General features: G+C 36.9%; 1 protein-coding gene and 1 pseudogene across 3 annotated transcripts in view; one reads left to right on the forward strand and one right to left on the reverse strand.

Annotated features, from left to right (window-relative positions):
• Positions 1 to 497: 497 nt before the first annotated feature.
• Positions 498 to 5,204, reverse strand: LOC114626997 (annotated as a pseudogene).
• Positions 5,007 to 26,175, forward strand: part of Nox4 (NADPH oxidase 4) — a 140,308-nt gene continuing 119,139 nt past the window's right edge. The window contains exons 1-2 of one of the 3 annotated variants that reach the window (XM_028774675.1): positions 5,007 to 5,259; positions 5,855 to 5,950. Coding sequence is in view for 2 of the 3 variants with exons in the window: in XM_028774673.1 (XP_028630506.1) it covers positions 5,203 to 5,259; positions 5,855 to 5,950 (153 nt within the window). In the remaining variant the exon portion in view is untranslated. The remainder of the gene's footprint in view (positions 5,260 to 5,854; positions 5,951 to 26,175) is intronic. The other 2 variants (XM_028774673.1, XM_028774674.1) reach the window with 2 other exon arrangements.

Below are 26,175 nucleotides of genomic sequence, written 5' to 3' on the forward strand. Positions count from 1 at the left end.
GTGATTTTAAGTCTGAATCTTGCTTTCCTGGTGATATGGGGAATTCAGAACATTCTAGTGTGAACTAGGTTCTAATGATGCCAAGTACCTTGGGTTGCTGATGCTTATGTTCTTACGCTTGCCTTTCAACATCTGGATCTCCTTAGTGCTACTGGTTCTGTCTCTGACTGGAGCCTGTCTTTCCTATTATCTTGTTTGTGTCAGAACTGTGTGGGGTCAGTGTTACTACTGGGGTTAGAGCTGGGGCCCAAGATCTGTTCAGTGCTTGGGTGCAGGCAGGAACCAGTGCTCCTGGCCAGGAGTGAATTCCTGAGTCCCAGTGGGTTTCAGTTACTCCCTGTTTGGGGCGGGTGTTGCTGTCTCATTACCTAAGATACTGCCCAGGTTAGAGCTCCTGGGAGGCCTGCTTCCTCTGGGTTTTGTGAAATTGGGTGCAGAGCTGGCACCTGGGATCTGCTCAGTGCTAGGGCCCAGAAAGGAAGGCTCCAGCATGTCTCTTAAAGACCGTTTTGCCCACTGCTCTGTTAGGCATCTAGCTTTTTTCTCTCTTCAGCAATGGTGAGGTGGATTCCTTTTCCTTGGGGAAGAGAGATCCATTATTTGTTGATGTTGCTACTAACAAAAATTTTGGAATGCCAAGTGGCAAAATTGTTCCTATTGGCATATTTCACATGAACCACTCAAACAAGCTCTCTCTGTTATGATCATAGCATTCTTTCCTAAGTTACCACTTTCAGACATCATACACAGGGTCCCAGATGATGAAGTCTGTTAGTTTGCCCGTCTCCAAACCAATCTGAATGGTGTCTTTCCCTTTGATGAGGGGATAAGGGTAGTAAATTGTACAAGCATGATAGGTCACTCAATACAGGGATTCCCTTTGTGCCTACAAAGATCTTTTTCTCTTTGCACATCTTGTATTTGGCCTCCTCAGGTGTAACATGACCAACAGAAAAGACACCCTTGGTTTCATAGATCAGACAGAAGTTGTTTCCTGTCTTGTCATGCTGGTGACATCCATAAACCCACCAGAGTAGGCTATATTGGTCCTGACTTTGCCATCAATCTCAATGAAGCAGTGCACGCAAATCTTTTTTTACTTCATCTCCAGTCAAAGCATACTTAGGTCTGTTCCTTAAGAAAATGATCAGAGGCAGGAATTCCATCAGCTTGTGATAACTCGTGGATGTACAAGGAATAAACACAGGAGTCAATTTCTCAAGCATCCAATATTTTGGAGCTGCTACACTCTTCAGATGTTTCTTGGGACCATGAGCCACTGCTGTGCTGGAAATGGGAAGACACTCCTAAATTAAGAGTCTTGACATTACTTGAGTTCCAGCCACAATCACAGTGTGACTTTAGAAGTCAAAAAAAATGATGACAGTTGAAATATTGGAGAGTAAGATGATTATGGAGGCTCAGACAAAGGCTAGGTTCAAACAAGTCAAAGACTACTTTTAGCTACCAGAATGACATGGAACAGATCTTCTCTTGACACCTCAGTTGAAGGTTCTGTCATCATCTTGGTCTTGACTGGGTAGCACTGACTTCAGGCCTCTGGCTTTCAGAACTGTTAGGAAGCATGTTCTGATTGTTTGTAATGCTGTATTTGGCAGTGACTTGTAACAACAGCATCAGGAAATAAAACTCAAGTGTCCACTTGTCATAGATGCCTCTTTTAACTTGTAAGATAGGTGACAACTACCTGGAGGTACGTTTTCCTTTCTATCTTTGTGTGACTGTTGGTTACTAAGATGAACAAAAACTTTTCTTATTTTACTAGGAACTTAAGCTTGAGGCCATGTAGCTTAAGAAAGACATAGGGCAACATATGATATGAATATCATGAACCATGAATTCATTGGATTGAATCAATTATTGAATAATCATTTTATATGCCACTTGACGATGTCAAGATTTGTGCAATGACCTGTATTAAAACTAAACAAGACAGGGTGTTTATTTTTTACAAAGCCTAGTTTATTAGGAGAAATAAACACACACACACGAATAAAAGTAATCATGTGGAAAATGCAATAATGATCTTGCAAATAGGGTATTGTGTATCCCAAAGGTCACACATCTAGATGAGTATGTGTGTTTATGGAGAGAATGCAGTTTTGTGAACACTTCATGCCTCTCTGCTTAGACAGAAAGGAGTATAGTATGGATGGATAAATAAACTTAACAAATATTCCCCACTGAGGACATTGGATCATGGCATCTGTGTTAATAAAGGAGGATAAAAGAAATCAAGAACATTTACAAAGCCAGGTTTGCTGGGATACACTTGTAACCTCAACATTCAGGAAACTGAAGCAGGAAGATTGTAGCAAATTACAGGCCTGCCAGAGCAATGTGGTAAGACCATATTTCAAAAGCCAAAGCAAAAATTGAAACAAATAGCACATATATGCATGTGTATGTGTATGTATGCATATATGTATTTATGTGTGTATGTATGTATGCATGTATGTATGTATGTATATTTGTATGTATGTTTCTGCATGCCTGTGAAGGCTTGAGGTTGCTGTCTCTCTTATTGTTCTCTACCACATTTATTTTCTAAGTTAAACTGTATACAACTTCATTAAACATACTTTTCATAAATGATTATGGTATTTTTCAGACATGGGAAGACAATCATTAACAGTATTTAGGCATTTTCAAACTCCCTTCTTGGATGAAGTACCAAAATCAGAAAGAGAGTATAAAAATCCAATGGAGTGTGTATTTGCTGCTCTGAACAGGAGACATGCAGAAAGAAGCGGACATTTCAGTTTAGCCTGTTGTTCAGCAACTTCTACAAGCCACCCTTGACTTTCACTGAAAGAAATTCAGGTACAAGAAGTAATAATGTGAAAAAAAAAAAAACCATAGTCTTTTAGAAGAAGAGTTGTTGCTTTTTGAGAAACTTCATTTTAGCCATGTCACTGCAAAATTCAGTCATCTACCACACTAGCCAAAACAATTTTAGGCAGTCAGATCCAAACAAATATCTTACATTTAAGGAGTTAAATCTCTAATGATAGAGGAGGATATGAAAATAAAATTTATGTTTCCCTACACCACAAACCATTTTATGTGAAGGTGGCCAAATATGTCACCATTAGAGAATCCCCTGCCCCCCTCCCCCTTCCCAAGAAACATAAGTTGTTTCCTCCTACATCCATCCAGGTTGGTAGACATTTTGTCAGCCACACTCAGGAGGACAGGCATCCTGAAAACAATGAAGTGTTGCACTAACAAAATAGCTCAAAACAAACACACAAGATAAAACTTCCCATTTTCATAAAACTTGATAGCAATGATATTTCAAATTTTACACAGTTACCAAAACTTCAAAGTAATTCGTAGGCACCTCCAGCTACTCAACTTTCAGTGCTGTTCAGTTTTGGCAACTCCATTTTCTACAGGATTCTTCTCATCCTTGCAAAATCATCTACTTCCTCCGTTTTCCATGGGGTTACCTTCTCTCTCTCTCTCTCTCTCTCTCTCTCTCTCTCTCTCTCTCTCTTTTTCAGGGGTCCTTGCAGGCTTGGGCTGTGAGTTTGGAGGAGCAAGTTCAGTTGATAACCTCTCAGATGCAAATCTCCTGCATCCCAACTTTCACTTGAGAGCTTCTCTGAAGCTCTCCTGTAGCATTCTCTGAAGCCTCTCTTTTTGGGCAAGGCTCTGGAAACAAAGGTAAAGTTTCAGGATGCAGTGGCCTCTGGATTTGGATATTCTCCTTTCTTTAGTGGTGACACTCCTAGGGGTTTCCATGTGTGACTTTTCAGGTTCTTTAGGTGTAAAGTATATTTAGGTATAAATAAGGTATATTAACTGACAATTAAATCTTAGTATTGCTTACACATAATAAGGCAGACAACTCTACTACAGGAAGTGTTCTTGATTCACTCATGCTTGAGACAGGTTACACATTGAAATGAGAGGACACAAAAATGTGTGTGTGGTGCCCAACTGGGACTTGATATAGATTGATTCCAGTTTTTCAAACTGAAGGTTGAAATCAAATACAGTTTTTTTAAATTAACTTAGATAAGGACATTGCATGAAATACAGTTTGATTTATTAAATTTTAGTTCCATTAATTAAACTTTTAGTTCTATTACAGGTGTGATAAAAATGTATTCCATTTTACAAGAAAAATCTTGGATATCATGAGATTAGGTTAAGCACATCAACTACTTTTTTGTTACCTATTATGTACCCTAGTTAATAAAGTCACTGAATATCGATTATACTACAGACATTATTTTCATACGATTAACTGTTTAATTAATTAACTATACCCATTACACACTCCTCACCTTCCATGGACTTCTCGTACAGGTTTAAAAGGCTTTCTTTTTAATGAATTGACTTTGCAATTAGCAGCATAAAGTGCACATTCCTAGAGGGAATCTGAGCTTCCCTAAAACTCCTAAAATGACGTCAGAGTTAACTCTTTGCCTGCCTGATTTGTTTGCAGCAAGATATAGAAAGTTTTATCTGAAGACAGTATCAGGTGGGGCAGTTGATAGAGAAGTGGGAAGTGAAAGGTTTGGGCTTCTGGCTTTGAGATAGCACTTGTTTATAGACACAGGACTGGCTGAATAGGGAGGCTAATACACAAAAGGCTACTACTTCCGGCTCAAATTTCTTAACCAAGTTTCTTTCAGCTGAACTTTTCTTTTTTCCCTTTTCTTTTCTTTCTTCCTTTTTTTCTGTTTTGTTGTTTTGTTTTTTGCTGGTGTGTGTGTGTGGGGTGGTGGTGGCGGTGATGGTGCATAACCATTCTAAAGGAAGTAGGGTGTGTGCACCCCTGGATGCAAAGAGCGTCCCCAAGCTTCTGATTCCCATTCTCACATCTGGGGGTTGTCTGCAGCTGGGAAGGACCGGCTGGAGGCTGCAGAGGACGCCTCCACTTTCCCACCCAGGACATCCTGAACGGCAGCCACAACAACAGGCTCGCGCGAGACAAAGGGGCTGGCTAGGGGCGGTACGCGGGGCCAGGGGGCGTGGGGAGGCAAGGGAGCAGCGGTGGGAGCCGGGGTGGAGACCTACCGCCCGGCCTCTAGACTCAGTCCAGCCTTTGACCCTCGGTCCCCCGCCGCTCCCTTGCAGGCGGCGCCCTGGGAACCGCTGCCCCGGCCACAGATCGCTCCTTTCGGTCCCAAGCACCGAGCGGAGCGCAGCACCCCCCGCGCCGGCGGCATGGCGGTATCCTGGAGGAGCTGGCTGGCCAACGAAGGGGTTAAACACCTCTGCCTGGTAGGATGGAGGTTCAAGCTGGCCTGGCGGACTGTCTGTCTGTCTGTGCTGCAGCCAGTTTGATTCATTCTCAGAATGTGCGCTTGTGGGATGAGAGAATTGGAAGTTTGGGCGTTTAGTTTTGGACTTTCTCACCTAACCATAACTTTATGCATTCCTAGAAATACTTCCTGTTCAATGCAAGGGAACTTTACTACAGATTGATGAGGAGCCAATGTGGAGGAAAGGGGAGCTAAGGCAGCTTTTCAAACGCTCACTTCTTAATGCTCTTCCAATTGCTTCCTTATATTGGGCATCCCATGGGCCATGGTGCTACCACTACTTTCTTAGTCTCAATTTCCATTGGAGTTGGGGAAGTAAGGTATCTTGTGGCTGACTAAGTGACACCAACCTTTATTTCAGTGCAGGGTCTGGATTAGGCCAGGTGAGTGTACTCGGAGCAGCTTTTCCACTTACTGACTGAGCATGCTTTCTACTTTCTGTAAATGCTGAGGTTGCATGTACAGAGGTGAGTCTTGTGAGTGGCTTTTATCAGATGATTTTATTTTTCTTTTGTAATTCTTGTTTTTTTTTTCTTTCTCTTTGACTGGTCTAGCTTGTTTGGCTGTCCCTAAACGTCCTACTTTTCTGGAAAACCTTCCTGATGTACAACCAAGGGCCAGAATACTACTACATCCACCAGATGTTGGGCGTAAGTGAATCTGGGGTGACCTGGTGGAGTGGGTTTAAAGCAACAGACTGCTACAGAATTTGGTCAGTACGATGCGTATTTCTCATTGTAATATTTGCTGTAAAATTAAGAAGTGTGTTTCTTTCAGCAGTCAAGCTTCTTGAGTTTGGCCCTTTAAGGACCAAGGGCTGTATCTGCTAAATTGAGGTAAATGAACCTGTCAGACCAGGCTATTGGTGCCTGAGGGAAGTTCTGGCTTTTTTTTTTTTTTTTTTCCAAGCTGCACCAGAGAGCCCTGAAGGGTTTGCTTCTCCCAGAGGACCAGCTGATGACAGGCTGTTAGTCTACACTTATCAAGGCTCTCCGCCTTCCCACAAGTCTGTCCAGAGGATGTCAGCACTGGTTTTCTTTTACTGACAGTTCTCACAAAGTGAGCTGTTATTTATTTCTGAGTAGTCGTGGCTGGTTGCCAGAGGTTATTGGCTGGGTCTGGTTCTGGTCTGAGGACAGTATTATACAAATTCTGCCCTGGTTTATTTTACGCTGATATTTCTCTTTGTTCTGTTTCTCATCTCATCTTCTAATTCTCTCTCCCTTAGTAGATCCTATAAATGCCAGGGTCCTGCCAGGGTCCATCTTACTTTATACAAGGAGACTGAATTCTTCTAAGCATCCACACAAAGTATAAAACGTGTTATACAATCTCAAGACACTTGAGCAAGCAGATTTATCATCCCTGGAGAGGAAAACACATTTTAAAGAGGACACTTATTGCTTTGTTTTTCACAAATTTGTACCTATTTAAGATCACTTCAGTTGAATTCAGTGCAACTAGCTTCGCTTTCATGGTTGGCATACATAGGTTTGTCCTTTAGCCTTACTACTCTTCAGTAGTGATTAGGACATACCAAGTCTGCAGTAAGCCGCAGCTGAATTAATTGAGATTTTTGAAACATATTACTATATTTAAGCTCTTGGTTTTGACATCCTTTTAACATTTAATTATACTAGAAAACTAATGGGGTCAGGAACATTGTTTCAAAAAAGGAAAAAAGAGACCCCGCCCCTTATTGAAGACTCCATCACACTTTGGTCTAGTTGTCAAAGACTGTTCTTCAAATTGCGTTTTAAATAGTCCCAGGGAATAAAATGTTTACTATTTTTTTTCAAGTGCCTTACACTCTGATGCAAAACAGCAACCCAATCCCACAAGAAAGTAAAACTGATCAAATAATTGTAGGTTAATAAATAAATTAAGAAAATTTTCTCTGAGGAGTTACCAGGGACTCCTAGCTTTTCATTCTCTATCTTGAAAACTCATTACTCAAAGTGAACTAATAAGCTAGAAGTTTTTAAATATGAGGTTTATTTTACTTAATATATAACTCAGCGAACAACTTCTGAAAATAACTTGAGAATTACCCTGGCAGAATTTGTTCTGGATCAGGATGCTTGTGTTACTATGCAAATCTAATAAGAATTGTAAAAGCCATAATTCAGCTTTGGAGTTTTACTCTTAACATGATAGAAACGTTTCCTTTTTAAAGCAAGCAAAGCTAATTATGTTAGAATCCAACAAGGTAGTTTTTATGTACTTGGATGGCTGTGTAATTTGTTGTTGACAAATCAGGTAAGATTAACCTGGTGTGCACGTGCCCGGACACACAGGAAGAGATATAGTCAAATTCATTTTAAAGACATCTTAAAATATGGTTTGTGTTTCTACCTTTGTTCTTCATTAGTACTTTTGATCAAATGGTGCTACAAAACAGAGAAGTCCAAGAACTGTGGGTTCATGGCAGGGACTGGCTATGTTGATGAAAGGCTCAGTTGGGTGATGTGGAGAAAGAACAGCAAGCAGGCTGATGAAGAGCAGCTACCATACCTTAGCTTTCTTGCAAACTCATGACTAGTGACAGCGGGCAGACCAACATTTCCACCAGACTCCTTTTAAAAAGGAGTGGCCTTTCTTGTTACTTCTCAGTTTCTGAAAATTACTTGTTATGAGTTCTGTAGTGTTAATTTTCCTAAGCTATTTACAATAGGTGTTTCAGCTTACATATTGGTGTTTAATGAAAAAGGACTTCCATCCATAGCTTTACTATTGACTTTGTAAAGGAGGATTTAATATGACTTTTTTTGATAGCCATCCTCGCCTTTTATTTCTAGTCTTATAATGATTGTAGTATAGTTTCCCAGGGAATTCATTTAGAGTTTGTTCTCCATGACAAATACAGCACATTGATGAGATATAATTAATTTTAAAATGTATATTTTGGTCTCCATGTTTTATATCTTTTGTATATCACTTATTTAATAACTTTAAAGCTGTACAGGTGAAACAGTTCCACCATAACAGGAATGTAGAAATGATGCAGGATACACAGGTATTGTGATGTTTTAAATCACGTTCAAGTAAAGTTTAGATTAAAAAAATAAAAGAAAACATGGTGGTATTCTTAGGAATCAATTTAGTTTACTATAGAACACAAATGGAAGTCCTGAGTTCAAGTGCCCAGCAGGCACATAAATGGTGGGTAATGGCCATGAGCTTCATTGTGTGGGTAAGAGACAGCAGGACCACTGGGACTTGTTGGTGTTAGTCTTACTCCAGGTCATTGAGAGACCATGTCTCAAGGAAGTGAGAGTGATGGAGCCAGACACTAGGTGTCTTCTGGTATCTACATCCATGCATGAGCTCATGTACTCAAGCACAAAGGTGTGTGTGTATATACCACGCTCACTCAGGCATATACATACAAGCATACACCAAAAGGGGAAGAAAGCACAAAGGGAAGTAATAAATTTGTTCTGCAAATATTTTGATAATAGTATTAAATGCTCAGATTGCTGTCATTTATGTATGAAATGCATACATATATACATACATTTTCTGTTTTGTAAGCTGGAAGAAGCCACTGAGTATGTCTTATTCCAAGAAAGATGTAGCTATCTGGAGGCATTGCTTATTAGTCATTGTTTGAAATTCCTACTTTATATTGAAGTCTATTATCTGTGAGTGTTCATTTATACAGACAGTAGGTCAGGCACTTTATAAATGTTTGTTTCAGCTAGGAAGCTATACAATCTGTTTTATTGAAGAGGAAATAAAGAACAGTGAAGCTGTAGGGCTTGTCCAAATGTCTTTGGTTATGGTGGGGTCAAAGTTACAGTGTTTTCTGGCCTCTCAGCTCTTCCCTCATACTACCTATATTTCTAAAGTTCTGTACTGTCCGATCTTAGATACCTACACCGTTGGTTAATATCCTCCTCATCAGTGTCACTCAATAAAAATATGATACAAGACAAAGTAAAAGGAATTACTATAGGAATTAATTAAAAAATACAGTTAGCCAAATAAATGTAAAGTGCCATTCTTTTGATATTTAGCCATGATTAAAACAAATCAAAGTGATATTTGACACTTTGTCCTACAAACTGTTTGTAATACAGTATGCTTCACTCGTTTACATAATAACATTCCGTTCACTCTTTAAAATGTTATTGGAAATAGTAGATGAGTATCTAGATTTTACAGAGCTTACAGCTGTAAAGCTGATTCATATACGTAAATGCTCTACACGTATGTAAAGTGTGTCTGATAACACAAATGAGTGTCAGCTTTTAAATTTAAATGTGGCAGTCAGGTGTCTGGCATCTGTCTGTTGTTCCTTTCTGTGGTCTCAGCTTCTTAAGAAATGGTGTCAGTGGTCTTGAGACGGCCCCTCCTTCAGTTTCTGTCCCTCACTTTGTCTCCATATTTGCTCCCTTGAGTATTTTGTTGCTCCTTCTAAGAAGGACCGAATCACCCTCACTTGGTCTTCCTTCTTTATGGGCTTCATGTGGACTGTGAGTTGCATCTTGGGCATTTCAAGGTTCTAGGCTAATATCCAATAATCAGTGAGTGAATACCATGTGTGTTCTTTTGTGATTGGCTTACCTCACTCAGGATGATAATTTCTAGTTCCATCCATTTACCTAGGAACCTCTCGAATTCATTGTTTTTAATAGCTGAGTAATACTCCATTGTGTAAATATACCACATTTTTTGAATCCATTCCTCAGTTGAAGGACATCTGGGTTCTTTCCAGCTCCTGGCTATTATAAATAAGGTTGCTATGAACATAGTTGAGCATATGTCCTTGTTATATGTTCGAGCATCTTCTGGGTATATGCCTAGGAGTGGTATAGCTGGATCCTCGGGTAATGCTATGTCCAATTTTCTGAGGAACCGCCAGACTGATTTCCAAAGTGGTTGCACCATCTAGCAGTCCCACCAACAATGGAGGAGTGTTCCTCTTTCTCCACACCCTCGCCAGCATCTACTATCACCTGAGTTTTTAATCTTAGCCATTCTGACTGGTGTGAGATGGAATCTCAGGGTTGTTTTGATTTGCATTTCCCTGATGACTAAGGATGCTGAACATTTCTTTAGATGCTTCTCGGCCATTCGAGTTTCTTCCGTTGAAAATTCTTTGTTAAGCTCTATACCCCATTTTTTAATAGGGTAATTTGGTTGTCTGGAGTCTAATTTCTAGAGTTCTTTGTATATATTGGATATTAGCCCTCTATCAGATGAAGGATTGGTAAAGATCTTTTCCCAATTTGTTGGTTGTCGTTTTGTCCTATTGACAGTGTCCTTTGCCTTACAGAAACTTTGCAATTTTATGAAGTCCCATTTGTCAATTCTCTATCTTAGAGCATATGCCATTGGAGTTCTGTTCAGGAACTTTTCCCCTGTGCCCAAGTATTCGAGGCTTTTCCCCACCTTCTCTTCTATTAGTTTCAGTGTATCTGGTTTTATGTGGAGGTCCTTTATCCACTTAGACTTGAGCTTTGTACAAGGGGATAAGAATGGATCAATTTTCATTCTTCTACATGTTGTCTTCCAGTTGAACCAGCACCATTTGTTGAAAATGCTGTCCTTTTTCCACTGGACAGTTTTAGCTCCTTTGTCAAAGATCAAGTGACCATAGGAGTGTGGGTTCATTTCTGGGTCTTCAGTTCTATTCCATTGATCTTCCTGCCTGTCTCTGTACCAATACCAGGTAGTTTTTATCACTATTGCTCTGTAGTACAGCTTGAGGTCCGGGACTATTGCTCTGTAGTACAGCTTGAGGTCAGGGATGGTGATTCCTCCACCTGAGTATCTATCTCATGTGCAATCACCAAAGGTAGATGCTGATGTGGAAGACAGGAAGTGCATGCTGATAAGAGCCTGATATGGATATCTCCTCAGAGGCCTTCAAGAGTCAGACATATTCAGAGGCAGATGCTCACAACTAGCCATTGAACTGATCATGGGGTTCTCAATAGAGGAGTTAGAGTGAAGACTGAGGAGCTGAAAGGGTTTGTGGCACCATGAGGAGAGCAACAATACCAACCAACCACAGCTCCCAGGGTCTAAACCACCAGCCTGGGAGCACTTAGGGGGGAATCCAGGGCTTCAGCTGAATATGTAAAAGTGGAGGGCCCTGCTGGGCATAGGTGGAAGAAGAGAACCTTGACCGCATGAAGGCTGGATGCCCCAGGGGGTGGGAATTTTGAGGGTGGGGAGGTGGGAGTGGGGGGGTGTAGATAGAGGTTACATCCACAGAGAAGAAGGAGGAGGGGCGAGGGGATTGGGGGTTCTGAGGGGGTGGTGAGGGATGGGGTAAGGGGACAACATAGGAAATGTAAATAAATCATCCAATTAAAAAAAAAAAGAAAATAAATTATTTATGTCTGCAAGACTACAAAAAAAAAAAAGAAAAGAAATGGTGTCAGGTGAATTGCTTGAATTCTAGTAGCATGATAGTAGAACCCTGCCTCAAGAACAAAAAAATTAATTAATTAATAAGCAAAACACTGAAAATTCAGTCTCTTGGTAATCCTAGACACAGTTTGTAAATCAGGTCACCATGTATGGCAGGTGGTTTGTTTTGGGCATTTCAAGTAAAGGCCTTGGAGATAGAATATTCTTGTCTTGATAGCCAGGTAACCTTACTGTTCTGCTTAAAATAAACAGTTAGTCAACCAATTAGCTCAGTTATATATGCCACTGGGACCAAGGAACTGGCTCATCAGGAAAGGAGGTAAGAGTACATGCTACCAAATCCCATAAAAACAAGATAAAAAACTTTAACTAGATCTGGATTTTGGTGGCTTTCTAGTTGCTTTTCACCAGACATTGAATGGCAACATGTGAGATCTAATTATTGAAATGGACCATAAGACAAACAAACAAACAAACAAACAAACCAATCAGAAAATCAAACAAAACCAAATCATAACAAGAAACATCAGAGTTCTGCTTCAGGACCTGAACTTGCTGAAGTGGTTCATTAGAATTTTGGGGAAAGTAATTTTCAACACTAGTGTATTTGTTTTTATTGCCAGATGGTTTTTTTGTAGAACAAATTTAAAGGTTGAAAAACTTTTGACAACAGAGAAAATTAGATCTGAAGCACTGGAAGATTAAGAAAGGGTGAGATTAATTTGTTTTGATAGAATTCTTATGATTGTTAGTCACTGGACAGGTCTGATACAGACAGAGCCATCGTGGTCACGGCTGGTTTATGCTCAAGTTAATGTGCTAATCAGATCGTGCACTCCTCAGATGTTTAATTGTGACATGCTGTGTAGTTTGGAATCTTAACATGGGTCAAGAGAAAACAAAGTATAAGCAAAAGCCAAGATACACATCCAAACAAACTAATAAGTAAAAATCCCCTTCACCCGTCTCCCACTGGAACTTTTAAAATAAAAACATTCTATGGAATGTTTAAGAAGTAACCTGTCTCCGTTTATTTAAGGAAGGTGAAATGTGGTGCTCATTTTCCCACATTAATTGTTACCAATGTCTTGTGAGCCACCCTGAGCAAATTAGTTTTCTACTTTCTTATGGATATTGAGTCATTGTGTTCGGTATTAGATTTCACAAACACAATTTCTTTCCAATACCCCCCCCCCCATCTATCCATCTATTTTTTAAAGGTCGAAATGGGCTTGGCACATATCTCCATGACATGGTCCTTGTCTAATACACCTGGTGCTCTTGGCTTCTATCATCTGCAAAAATGCTATTTAATTGGTGCAAATATTTTAATATGAGCCAAGCCTATATCTTTAAGTAATAGATCAAGTTGTCTTTGTTTTCTACCTTCTTTTCTCTACAAAGTAATTTTTATGTAAAGTATTTATTTTCTCTGTAGTTGTTCTCTTGGTGCCTTAATGGAAACTTATTTTTTTTCTTGTTTTCTCCCATAAATATATGTATTTTTAAAATATTCTGCAGTGATGATTTTTTTCTGTTCCTTTGGAAAGTCTTAATTAAGGTTACCACATTGTTGGAAAAAAAGTTGTGAGTGTTCTGACTTTTTTAAGTTTCTAGGGATATACAAGCATATACACACAGGCATTTCTAAAGACCACCTTCTGATTCCTAGGGCTATATTTTCAGAAGCAGCTATCTGCCTGCTCCCATGGTGTCTGTAGTATCCAGATGAATAGCCCTGGGATTTCAAGTCAGTTTTAGTTCACAGCTTTGATTCTGCTGAGGAAGAATATACATTCTTTGAATTTCAAAGAAGGCTTAATAATTAACTTTTTCTTTTTATTGCACAAAATTTAAAAGTCAGTGTCTAGACTTAGCCACGCATGGATTGAGCTTTCAATTCAGAGATATTTTGAGGCATGTGTTTTTGTTGATGTTGAAATGAGAAAACTTGGTTATTCACAATTGAGGTTACATAATGTAATCCTATATTATAGAGTATTAAAAACAATCACATATTCTTTATCTCCTCATACTAGATAGCGAGGCATACATTTTTAGGGTTGGGAGTTTTGATTTTTTTATTTTTGTGAGACTCAGTGGCTTCGTACAGAGTCACTGTGCAGCACAGACATGCAGACTGCCTATGACCTGTTATCCTTTCTCTGAGTACAATGATTACGGCTCCGTACAGTGGTTCAGTGTGTGTCTGCATGTCTTATTGTAGATTTCTTCATTTTAATTTTCCTAAAGAGAAAATTAAGGTTGAAGTGTTTTTTTTTTCCCCATTGCTCATTGAATCAATGGACCAATCACACTTTATTGATTCTCAGGCCAATCTTCTCCTCCTGGAATGAATAGCTCTTTATTAATTGGACTGTTGAGATGGTAAGTCAGGTAATGATGTTTGCTATATAAGCCAAGAGACTTGAAGTAGAGCCCTGGAACACATGCAAAAGTTGAACCTATGTTCTTTAGTTTCATGCTGTGGCATATTCCATTCTTCCTCATTATACATCACACACAAAGACACATACACACACACGCATGCATACACGTACATACATGCGTGCACACACAAAATATTGATCGACAAATTTAAAGAGACAGGACGCATTAAATTTCACACTGCTTTCGATCAGTAGCTTTTCATTTTGTGTAAAATGATTCTTGAAAACATATGATGATGGAAGAACTTAAGGAAGCTTAGTGACTTGCCTTCAAGGTAAAATATATATTTAACATGTGGTTATTTTAGATTCCTCTGAAACTGCTAATGAAGTATGAGGTATTTTACTTAGATTATCTCTAATTCTACATAGCGTTAATTTAGGGCTCAACATTCAGCTTCTTTTCTATACATCTATTGCGTAATTCCCTTTTATAAATATACAGAGCAGCATTAAATTGTAAGCTGAGATGTATCTCAGCCTCTTATCAAATCTGATTTCCTCATTTGCTGTGGAAATCGTAATGTCCGTAACATGGCATAATTGAAGATGTGGCATCTACACCATAACTATGTCATAGCTTTGTATTGATTAATTAATTTTTAAATTAAATCATGAATTAGAGATTTTCAGTTTTTTATTTTGAAGCTTAGAAACTGAGTTATGGAAGCTTAACTTGCTTTTCATGCTGTCAGAGTGTAATCACGTTCCTAACTGCTGAACTTTTATTCTTTTTTTTTATATATTTGGCTGACAAATATAAACTGATTTATTTTTCCAAAATGTTGTTTTGAAATATGTGTATATGTGGAATGGCTCAACGAGCTGTTTAACATGTATATTACATTATTTTATCACTTTTGAGGCCAGAGCTGAAGTCTGTCTCAGCAGTGTTCAAGAATCTGATGGTAGGATGCTAGTCACCATAACATCCAATATCACTTAAACTTCCTAGTCTTCAGTTAATTCCCGAGTAACTGAACATTTCTGTTGTTTGACTCTAAGATTACCTACTGCCTCTATCCTGGGAATCACCATTATATTCTTTGCTGTGTGAATGCAGCTTTTCTAGATTTCACGGATCGGTGAGATCCTGTGGTGTTTGTCTTCCTGTGTCTAACTTGTTTCATTTAATACACTAATCTCCTGGTTCACTCATCGTGCCTTTCAAGTGAAAGGATTTTCTATTTATCTTGTTTAAATACAGACTTGTGTTTCATTGTATATGTTCAATGTTTTATTTATTTCTTTATCTACTCACAGAATTGTTTTCTGTGTTTCTGTGCTCATGTGTCTCTATGCACATCAGTCAGTGTCAGAGAGGACAACATGCAACTGCCATTTTTGTGAGTCAGTAACCATCAAATGTCGGTCATTTTGTACATTTCAACTTGTAACAATTGCTACCATTTATTGATGACATACAGTGTTCCAGGTATAGTTCTTGGCTCATTTGTTCTTTAAACTTATTTAATCCTTATATTTAATTGAACTTCTATACTATATATCAATGAAACTTTTATACTTCTCAAGAATATTTGAAAATAGAAATTTTCATCATGATAAAGTTTGGAAAACTTAGGTTCACAGTGATTAGATAAATTCTACAGGTCGTGCTACAGCATAGAATTCTCATATATATACATATAATTTATTTAAAAATATATTATATATTTTTATGTAAAAAGTATATATATAATTTATTTTAAAATATATTTAAATATATAAATATAAATTGAAAAATTAAAATATATAGTTATATAATATATATCACATTTATAATATAAAAATATAAACATATGTATATAATATATAATTATACATTTATAATTGTATAATTATCTAATAAATTATATAATAAACAATATATATTACATATTATATAATATATGGTACAAGTGGGGAAGACCATTTGTGTAGGACTGTTTTTTTTTTTTCTTGCCATCCTATGCATGCATTGCCACCAGGTTTGGCAGTGATTGTATCTGCTGAGTTCTCTTGCAGGTATACATTCTTTGTTCTTAGTTGTGGTTCACATACATCCTCTCACGTTGGTCCTGAATAGGATTGTTTGGATGTGATTTTATGTTTGTCATTATACATTTACATTTGTCAATAGGTGCTCGACCAAAAGCAAAGTCAAGAATACTATATTATGAAAAAAATTTAGATTTATTTATTTTTCGATGTGTAATTTGCCTCTCTGTATGTCTTTGCGTCACTCACATGCCTGGTATCTTCCAAGGTCTGAAGAAACTGTTGAATTCCCTGGGACTGGAATCGTAGAAGGTTGGGAACCACCATGTGATTGTTAGGAAGCAAAACTTGGTCCATTGGATGAGCAACAAGTGCTCTTAAACACTGAGCTATCCCTCCAGCCTTCCCTGATACCATTATTTTGAATAATGTTCTTATATGATCCTTGTATTTTCTTCATATCCTTAAAGAAAATCAAATGAATGAACACTCTATGAGCAGTTTTTCCTTTTGATATTTTAAATGTCACTGAATGTGACTTTGGAGAACTGACTTTGTGAATTCTCAGGGACTACTTTTGTTTTGAATGTAGCAGAGGCCAGTAATAGAACTAGTGGTTGTGAATATAGTAGTCATTTAGTCCGAGGATTCTTTCCTCTAAGAATTAGTCAGCCTTTGGAAAATGTGAGGGAGGCTAGTAGTACTGTGATATGTCACAAAGACCAAAAGAGTTGCTATGGTCTGTTATTGTCATCTGATAAATATACTTAACACTTTTTTTTTGTTTAGTCAGAGCAAAGCTGAATTTGGACAGCCAATCTTCTAAATTCTGTCCCATTTTCCATCGTGTTCATCATGCTAACTATTGTGTTTGTCATAGAAATAAATTTTAAAACTGTAGAGCTAAATCTGGAGAGGAAATCACTTTGTAATTTCTTATTACAGAAATTAAAGGTTTTAGAATTTTGTACAGATGAGTTTGAATCATGGTCCAGACATTACTATTCATTTAGTATTTGGATAGACTAATGTTCTTTGAAATGGGATATAACTTCTGAAGATTTGATGAGATAAAGCAAGTGCAATGCTTAATCTCTGGTACACAAGTTCTTAGAAAATATAGAAAATACTATACTTATATATTAGTATAGAGTATATGTATCATAGTTACTATATTTATATATGAAGCATTTGATACTGGTTATGATGCTGTAGATACCACTGAATACTAATATTGTGGATTATTTATGCTTATTAGTATATATTTTAAAAGGAATTCAGTGACATAGAGAAGGGAGGGATTTTCTGAGCATCCAGCACATGGCTTGTAGGGCAGATTGGTTTTTCCTTTTTTTCATTACTATAGCACTTATAGGATTCTTAATAAATAGATACTCAAAGACGAGACTTTATATTTGCTGCTTAGCTGGAACATTTGAATCTGAGTCATTTGATTGACTTCTGGTTCTTCCCTGTTTTTTGAGAGAAGAGAAAAATATGTGTTGTTGTCACTGTCACAAAATTTGTAGGAACTTGGCTTATTGTTGAGTAGAATTTCTGTTTGTAGAAGAATATTATTTTTTCATTAAGAAGTCATTAAGAATGACTGTTATCAATGTTAACTGAAGCTTGAGTTTTTCAACAATTAAGTAAGAGAAATAGTGTCCATTTTATAAGATTGTTCTGACACTTTAAAAGAAGTTAAAATAAGAGACTAATGCTCATTGACATCTCCTCATGGGCTTGACATTTGCTTATATTGCTACTATATTTTTTTCAAAGTTCTAAATATTCTCCAAGGTAAATCCAATTCATAAGAGGAAGCTAAGGAATAGAATTTCACCATAAAACCCATTGTGTTACTTTAAAAAGTGTGAAAATGTAATTTTCTTCTTTCCTTTCCTGTATTTTCTTCCTTTACAACCATATATAGTAATCCATGTTACAATTTGGTATCCAGGAAAACACAACTATTTCCTAGCCATATCTGTATTATATTGAGAATTAAGACATGAAAGTCAAGTGTTTTGGGAACTGAAAGCACCACAGATGTGAAAGTTGTTATATACAGTTTGAGACTCTCAGCATCCAACAACTTCTAAGGGTATTGCCATGGTGCTGTGTCATAACTCCCTGGAAGAAACATTTGCAGAAAGAGTAGGGCTATCCTTCCTATTGTAAAAAAAGAAGCAGTTAACTTTCAAGGTCATACACACTGTCAATTTACACAAGTGACTACTGAAGTGTGATTTTGAATTCCTGTGACATGTTTACATAATAGTAACACTTGTTTAGTAGCAAGTTACTTGAATAGGAAGTATTCAGCACCTTAAGCTTACTTCACTTTATAGTTTCATATACACTGAAGTTTGTGCTATGGTGATTTTTAATAGTGTGACAAAATGTTTTTTATGAAAATAATTTTTTTCCAAATACTGACAGTGGGAGCAATGGAAGAATAGATGGAGTAAAAAGAATAGGTATTTTGATCAAACTTGTTTGTATGCATTTTTATAAATTAGAAAGCTAAATTTGACAATGCTTAGTGTCTACGGTAAACTAATTCAACACTGTTTTATGTGGTCAAATTTGTTTCTGTGGACTTAGAAATTCTTAGTGGTTTGCAGATGTAGAATATATTAAGATTATTAGAAGTTGCATAGAGTAAAGGCAAAATGGAATGAGATATATACTCAGTAAAATATTTCATATACCTGAGACTAAAAATATATTTTAAAATTAAGATTTGTTTAATAAATAATTTATGGTGATGCCCTTTTTGACCATGTGACCATTGTCCCTTTCCCAGTGATATGGTTTTCAATTTCATGACTTCAAATTACAAATAACTACATTTAATGTAACTTGGAAAGCTCATTTCAGTTGAAGGAAACAGACTGGCAGTTGCTCAAGCAGGTTCCATTTCTCCCATGCTGTGCTTTTGTGTCTCCTTGTCCTCCTACCTCCTCAGTAGGCTTTGCCTATGTGCCTTCTCACCATGCCATCCTCATTTCAAGCTGAATGATGATGCCCTAAGGAAAGAGAAAATATGAAAATAAAAAGTGACAGTTGTGAGGACAGATGAGTTAGGATGATGAGGCGTCCATTACCCACTGCTGATATCCCTTGGTCATGTTACTTTATAAGTTACATGGGGATTTTGAGCTTTGTCAGATATTCTTGATTTGAGAAGCAGGAGCTTCCAATTCCATGTTCAAAGTAGATTCATATGAACAAAGTGAAAATTTCTTTTTTTCCACAGTTCATACTATCTAAGGATAACATCTGGCAAACATCATCAGTGGTCTATATTAAAGAATTTCAGCTGATGAGAAATGATTCCCCTTAAATCCCAAGAATGTAGGCTTTCAATAGGAAGGCCTATTCTCTATTGGAAGGAGGTGTTTGCTGTTGGGAGTTATCTGTATTCTGTTTGTTACCCCTCACTCTGCTTTTCTATAGGACTGGAGCTGGGCCTTGGCTATAGAACCTTTCACTGAAATAACTGTTCAGATATTTTCGTCCTGCACTTATTTTCAAGTACACGAGAGAAAATGAAATTTTTTGAAGAATTTAGTTTCTGGTTGATTGGTTCCACCATTTTAAGAGTTTACTTGAATAAAACTGGACTATTTTACTTGTATATGTCAAACATAAGGAGGAAATGCATTTTAAATGGAAGATGTTAGATATATAAAATTTAATTAATTTTTTTTACATTCATTTTCATTTCCTTTGAAACCAACTTTTGGCAATTAAACTTTTAATGCACGATGTGACTCTTAGCTTAAGTGTCAAATATGGAATGAGTTATGAAAGCCAGGAGTAAAAATGGGAATGATATGATATTGCATAAAGATCACAAATTTTATGGACAAATAAGCAACTAATACTCTTCAAATTATATTTTATATAACTTATTAAAAATACAGGGTCTTGTTCCTCAATTTCAAGTTGAAAATACAAATGTTTACTTTGGCTTTTAATTTTAGAATGGATGTTGGGACAGTTTGAAAATAGTTTAATGATGTGGAATAAGACAAGGGTTGGCATGGTTGTTTTGGATGAAGAGTATCTAGGTGGTCAACACATGCAGTGGTTGTAGTCAAATGTACTATCCCTGTTCATTGGAAAAGCCAAGCCTAACTTAGCTTTCAAGTCAACCATGCTTAGCAAAGTCTATTGTATCCTCTCCCCCCAAACCCCTGTTTCATTCCATTCTGTTGAAGAACAAAAATGCATCAGTGTAATGTAACCAAATTCTTTAGCTCTTGAAGCTTTGTTGTAGTAGAAAGTAGTAAAGATTTAGAGATGAGCATAAACATCAATAGCAAAGAGATGATAAAACAAGATGATTTATATCAGCCATGTCTTTCAGCTAAAGAAGTGAAGCCAATTTATGGGTTTACTGTATGCATTTTTATTCCTTGAAGCCAAGTGAAGTCAGTTTTTAATGTTCTTTACATTCTTCAGTTTTAGATTCTGGAAGCCAGTGACCTGAATAGAGGCCACAGGTATTACTTGAGATACACATTTTATTGCTTTTGTGGCTGGTGATCTCTTCCTTTAATAACACTCTCTGTAGAAATTCATGTGTATGCTTACATATGCATATCTTGAATTCTATTCATGTTGAATATTAACTTTCCCAGACAGACACAGTCTAGAAGTAAATCACTATTGCCCTAGGGGATTTGACACATGAAAGACAAGGTAGATAAATGTCAAGTTCTGATACTGTTTTCTTCTCTATAAAGAAAGAAGCTATAAGCTATTATATAATAGCTACATTTTCCATTGACTTGTATTAGAGTTTCATAAGGAAAAGCAACCATTTGCCTCGAAAATGAAAGAATCTTTATTCTTAGAAAGGATAGAAGAAAATATAGTATCATATAACACAGGGAAGATTTAAGTTTGCAAAAAGGAAATCTGGATACATAGTTGGATAGGCTCTGATTGGTAATAATTTTATTTTTATGAGAAAACAATTCATCAGCCTTTCATATTTATTTATTTAGTGTGCATGCCTGAATAGTTGATTTGTGAGCATGTATGTGTATGAACATTTGAGTGCCTGTTCCGAAAGTAGAGAGTGAAATCAAGGTGTCTCCCTCTATTTTTATCCACCATAATTTTTGAGATATAGTCTCTCCCCCAACCCACAGTTCAGTGATTGGCTAAAAGGTCCAGCCTTTTATTGAGCACCAGGTTCTTCCTGTCTCTTCAAACCAGATCTAGGGATACAGAGAGGAATCACTACACTCAATTCTTATCAAAATTCTACACAAGGAACTTAGGTCTTTATGCTTATGTGATAGGTACTTACCTGAATGATCTCTCTTTCCAGTCTGTTCCATCAACTTTTCCTCTGGAAATTATTAATTCTTTTGGAAATTTTCTTTTCCCTAGGCACTGTTTAAACTGAGAAAAGGAGACAACTGGAGTCAAAAATTATATGATGGTTAAAAGTTCTAGGGCAACTTACAGACAGAAGCTTGTTAGGATTATTTGGACTCAGTTATAGCTTATTACAGCATGAACTATTTCCACTAAATACAAAGTATAAGTCTTTTAATGATTTCTACGATCTATTTATAGCTATTCCCAGCATGCCAGTTATTATGGTTTAATGAAATCTTATCAAAAGTATTATTGTTTGTTCTGATTTTTAAGTAGTGCTTAATTTAAATGCCGTTTTTAGTCATCTTCTGCCCTTTCTTCTTCCTTCTCCTCCTCCCATTCTCTACCTTCTTCTTCCTTCTTCTTTCCCTTCTCCCATTTTCCTTCTTTTCATCTACTTTCTCTCTGTCCTTAACCTCTTATCTTTTTCTGCTGGAATCAGTCTTACGGACTGACATGTATTAAGCAAATACCCCACTACTCAGCTAACCCTTATTTTGTTTTTGGTATGTGTGTGTTGCATACACGTAGGGGGTAGGTCTGCCCATGTGTGCATATGAGAACTACAGGGTGACATTGTATGTCTTCTTCATCACCCTTTACTCAATATTTTGAGGCAGGACTTCTCAGTGAACCTGTCACACACTGATTGGCTTGACAGACTGGACATTGGACCTACAGGATTCACCTGTCTATTCGCAGTGCTGGAATGCCAGGCATTCAGTATCCTAACGTTTTTGATGGGTTTTGTGGATCTAAACTAAGTTCTTCATACTTGTGTAGGAAGAATTTAATTGACTGACCCATCTCTCCAACCCTTTAGCACATGTTTTCTTTTTAAATGAAGTCTTGCTGCCATGGAACATCTATTGTGTTATAAATTCATATCCTTATAATGATTTATTTATTATAAAACTGAACAATGAAGCCATTCACATTAGGAATAAATAATTGATTTATAGGCATAAGAACCATAATGTCATAGACATTTGAGAATATGATTACAAAATAAATAAAATAAAAAAATAACAAATTTCTACAAAAGCTTGAACATTGTATAATGAACTTCTCCATGGTGTTGTCTATTATCAGTACTTGTTTGATGACTACATTTATTTTTGCCATTCATTCCTCAAAGTGTTTTTTTTTCCAGTGAGCACCTGTTATAAATGAATGTCTTTATTAATGACCATGCAGTTTGAGATCACCAAAAGTAAGAGGCAGTTCTGGCTTTGACACTTTGCCTGTACTAACACTTGATAACTAAAGAAGATGTGAAGAATCAAAGATAAAATACTCTGACATAAAGCTAAACGTTCCTTGGGGTGAAAAAGAATCAGAGAAGTGCTGCAGGCTTGTCAGAGTATCAGAAAGGGGGAGAAAAAGTATTGGTTGAAGTGATGTGTTTGCTCTCATAGGCCCTCATAGAAAAAGTAAGTCTTGAGCTGGAGTTAGAAGGCTGTTAAAATTGGAGGGTGCATAAGGTCAATTTGTGTTGCAGATGAGATAGGAACAGTGTGAGCTGGGGATAGAGAAGCGAGGTTTGGAGTGATAATGCGGTCTAATTTAAGAGTGCATCTGGGAGCTAAACTGAGCCGCATATGAAAATACAGCCTCATGGCCTCATGGCATCATCGACTTGGCTTGTCAAAACCAACAGTAATATACATTGAGACAAAAATGGCTTGGGCCAACTGACTTCTGTAGACTCACAAGAGTTCTTGGTTGCTGTTTCTTGGTTGCAGTTTCTTCAACCTAAGCTTTGCTCAGTTCCAGAGTAATTCTGAGTTGCTAGAAACTGGAGAATAAAAGAAGACTGGCTACTCTTGGATGTTAAGACAGAGCAGTCCTGAATTCTAATCCTACATTTGAACTAAGTTTGTTGAATAGTTACTTTTAGTACTCCTTTTTTCCTAAAAGAAGTATGTTGAAGGACCATTCATTCATTCACCGTCTAATAGTTGCTTATAACTTCCTTTAAATTTATTAGATATATATGAGCAAAATAATGCTTACCTTCATAACTGCAATGGGAATCCTGCTCTACAGCTGAAGATGGGAAGGCTGAAAGAATAGACACTAAAGAAATTGGATCATGTTTGTGGAGGTCTAGAGTGGTCCCTGTTGCTAGGGACAACTATACTAAGTTCTATGTTATTCAGTTAAACCTATATATTCCCTTGCGGTAAATGTAGTATTATCTCTTTGGCTTTTATTCAGTTTCCATATAAGAAAAGTGAGATTGAAATAGAAGAAGCATTTCCTAAATTCCCACAGCTAGTAATGGACTTTAAATTTAAATTTGCCTGGCTTCAGAATGCGCTTTAAATAGTTACAGCACACCTAGCTGTGTCTGGAGGGGCCCAGCACAAAATTGTTGTTCTTTTTGAGTATGTGAGATATATATATATATATATGTATACATATATGTATATATATGTATATATATATATATATATATATATATATACACACACACACACACATATATATATACATTTTGTGGTGTGGTATAGGTGGCACATGTGTGTGTATGATATATGATGTATGTGTGGTTTATGAATGTGTGTGTTTTGGTGTGCACATGTGAGCATGAGCGAGGACAAGGTGAGGTGTTTCTTTCAGCCTATTCTCTTGAGAAAGATTTCTCATTGTACCTGGACCTAGGCTGGTATCAGTTAAGCCATCATTCTTCTGATTTGACTCCTGCAGTTCTGGAGTTGCAGACTTATGGCTTTTTCCTGACCTTTTATGTGGGTTCTGGGACACTGCACTCAGCAAACACTCTTACCCACTGAGCCATCTTTCTAGCTTGCCACCCATCAAGAGATACCAAAAAAAACACCCCAAAATTTTAGAATGTAAACTGAAAGTATATTAATTTTAAAATAAATTAATATTTTAATGTAAATATTTTAAAATAAATTTACAAATAGTCCACCAATTCATCAGGAGTTTCCATCCAAGTCAGATTTTTGTAACCTCTTATAAAGACTTACCTGTAATGATAAGAAACGTATGGGTTGAGTAATACGTAAGAACAGATGAACAGAGAAGAAGGTATCGCGGTTTGGAGGAGTACTACAGAAGGTATCTAAGTTGCTATTCTTCTCTGTGCTATAATTTATAGTTAGGAAGGTGACTTACCCAGAGGAAGTTGGCTTCTCATTCCTGTTTCTTTATAAGATATCAGTGCAGTTTGCTTAAAAGAAACAGAAAGATGAGCAGATAACTTGGCACTCTGTGAAAAGGTTCACTTGGTTTAAGATGTATCCACAGGAGAGAAAACTCAATCAAAATTAACCTTAAAGGGTAAAAAAAATTTCAAATTTCATCTTCACAAATATAATACCAAATCATAACAAAATATGCTTCATGAAACTCTGAGGTATTATTATTGTTTCTAAAAATGGCTAATTGTTGACTCATCAAAAGGAAGCTACAAAAGTGTTCAGATATACAAGCTTACTATTAGTACCCCCTAGGCCATTTTAAATGCCTTTGAAAAATAGATTTACATAGCCTTTTATTTGAAGAATGTCATATTTCTGTAAATTGAAGAGAAAATTCTTAGTTGAGAGAAAAATGTTCACTTGAAAATTATTTTAACAGAAAGCGTACCTAGTGTGTTCTTCTGGAGTCAGCTAATTCACAGATTTTCTTTTTTAAATTGAAATCTTTTAATAGGTTGCCAAAAATTTAGATGGAGAAGTAAAACCCATACATGTGAAGCTTTAAATATAAATAAAGTTCAGAAGGAAAACTGAATGGCGGATTCACAGTCAATATTATTTAGTGAGCTGTTGCAGGAGCAAATTCTGTACCTGTGTTCTCTTCTTCATCTTTTTCTTTCTAGTATAGAAAAGAAGGGTTATTACTTCATAGTAACTCCCAGGAATCAGACTTAACCTATTGTGAACTCAAGGACAACCATTCTTGGGTGTAATTGTACTATAATATTGGATCTTAGGATGACAGCTGGCAGCAGAGTAAGGAATATGGTCATCTTCAGTGCTGTCCTTTGCATCTGTTGAGGATTTGTTTAACAGATGCTCTGGGAAGTGTTTTAAATGATAAGTAACACAATTATTTCAAGAGTGATAGAGGCCACCAACTATATTCAACATGAAAAAAACAAGATCAGACCAGGAAATCATCCCCTTCTCAGACCCTCTTATCTTCTGTTTTAGATGTCAATTTCAGGAAATTGTTCTGCAGTGCAGCTGTGTGGGCGGAAGTTACCAGGAAACAGATTTCATCTCCTTATAAAGAAAATAAAACAGGGTTGGCAGTGGACAGACTCTTGTCTCTGGAGGAGTTAAAACAGGATGCTTCCTTTTGAGGGATATTTAATATCACAGGTTAAATGGCTTTTTAAAGAATGACGTTTGTTTAGGAAGGTACAGATCTTTGAATTTAAAATATAACTAAGGGGTTATTTTACTATTAATACATCCTCTCTCTCAACTTTAAAAACAAAATTATGTGTACGTGTGTGTGTGTGTGTGTGTGTGAGGGGGGGGACATGGGTTTATATAACCCATGAACTCAGGTTCTCAACAAAACTGAACCATCTTTCCAGGCTAAGTTCAGGACGGGCTTAGTTAGTGTTACATACACATCTCTCCAGGCTCAGTTCAGGACGGGCTTAGTTAGTCTTA

This window comes from Grammomys surdaster, unplaced genomic scaffold (genome assembly GCF_004785775.1).
Source record: "Grammomys surdaster isolate TR1022 unplaced genomic scaffold, NIH_TR_1.0 242, whole genome shotgun sequence".
Classification (NCBI taxonomy): domain Eukaryota; kingdom Metazoa; phylum Chordata; class Mammalia; order Rodentia; family Muridae; genus Grammomys; species Grammomys surdaster.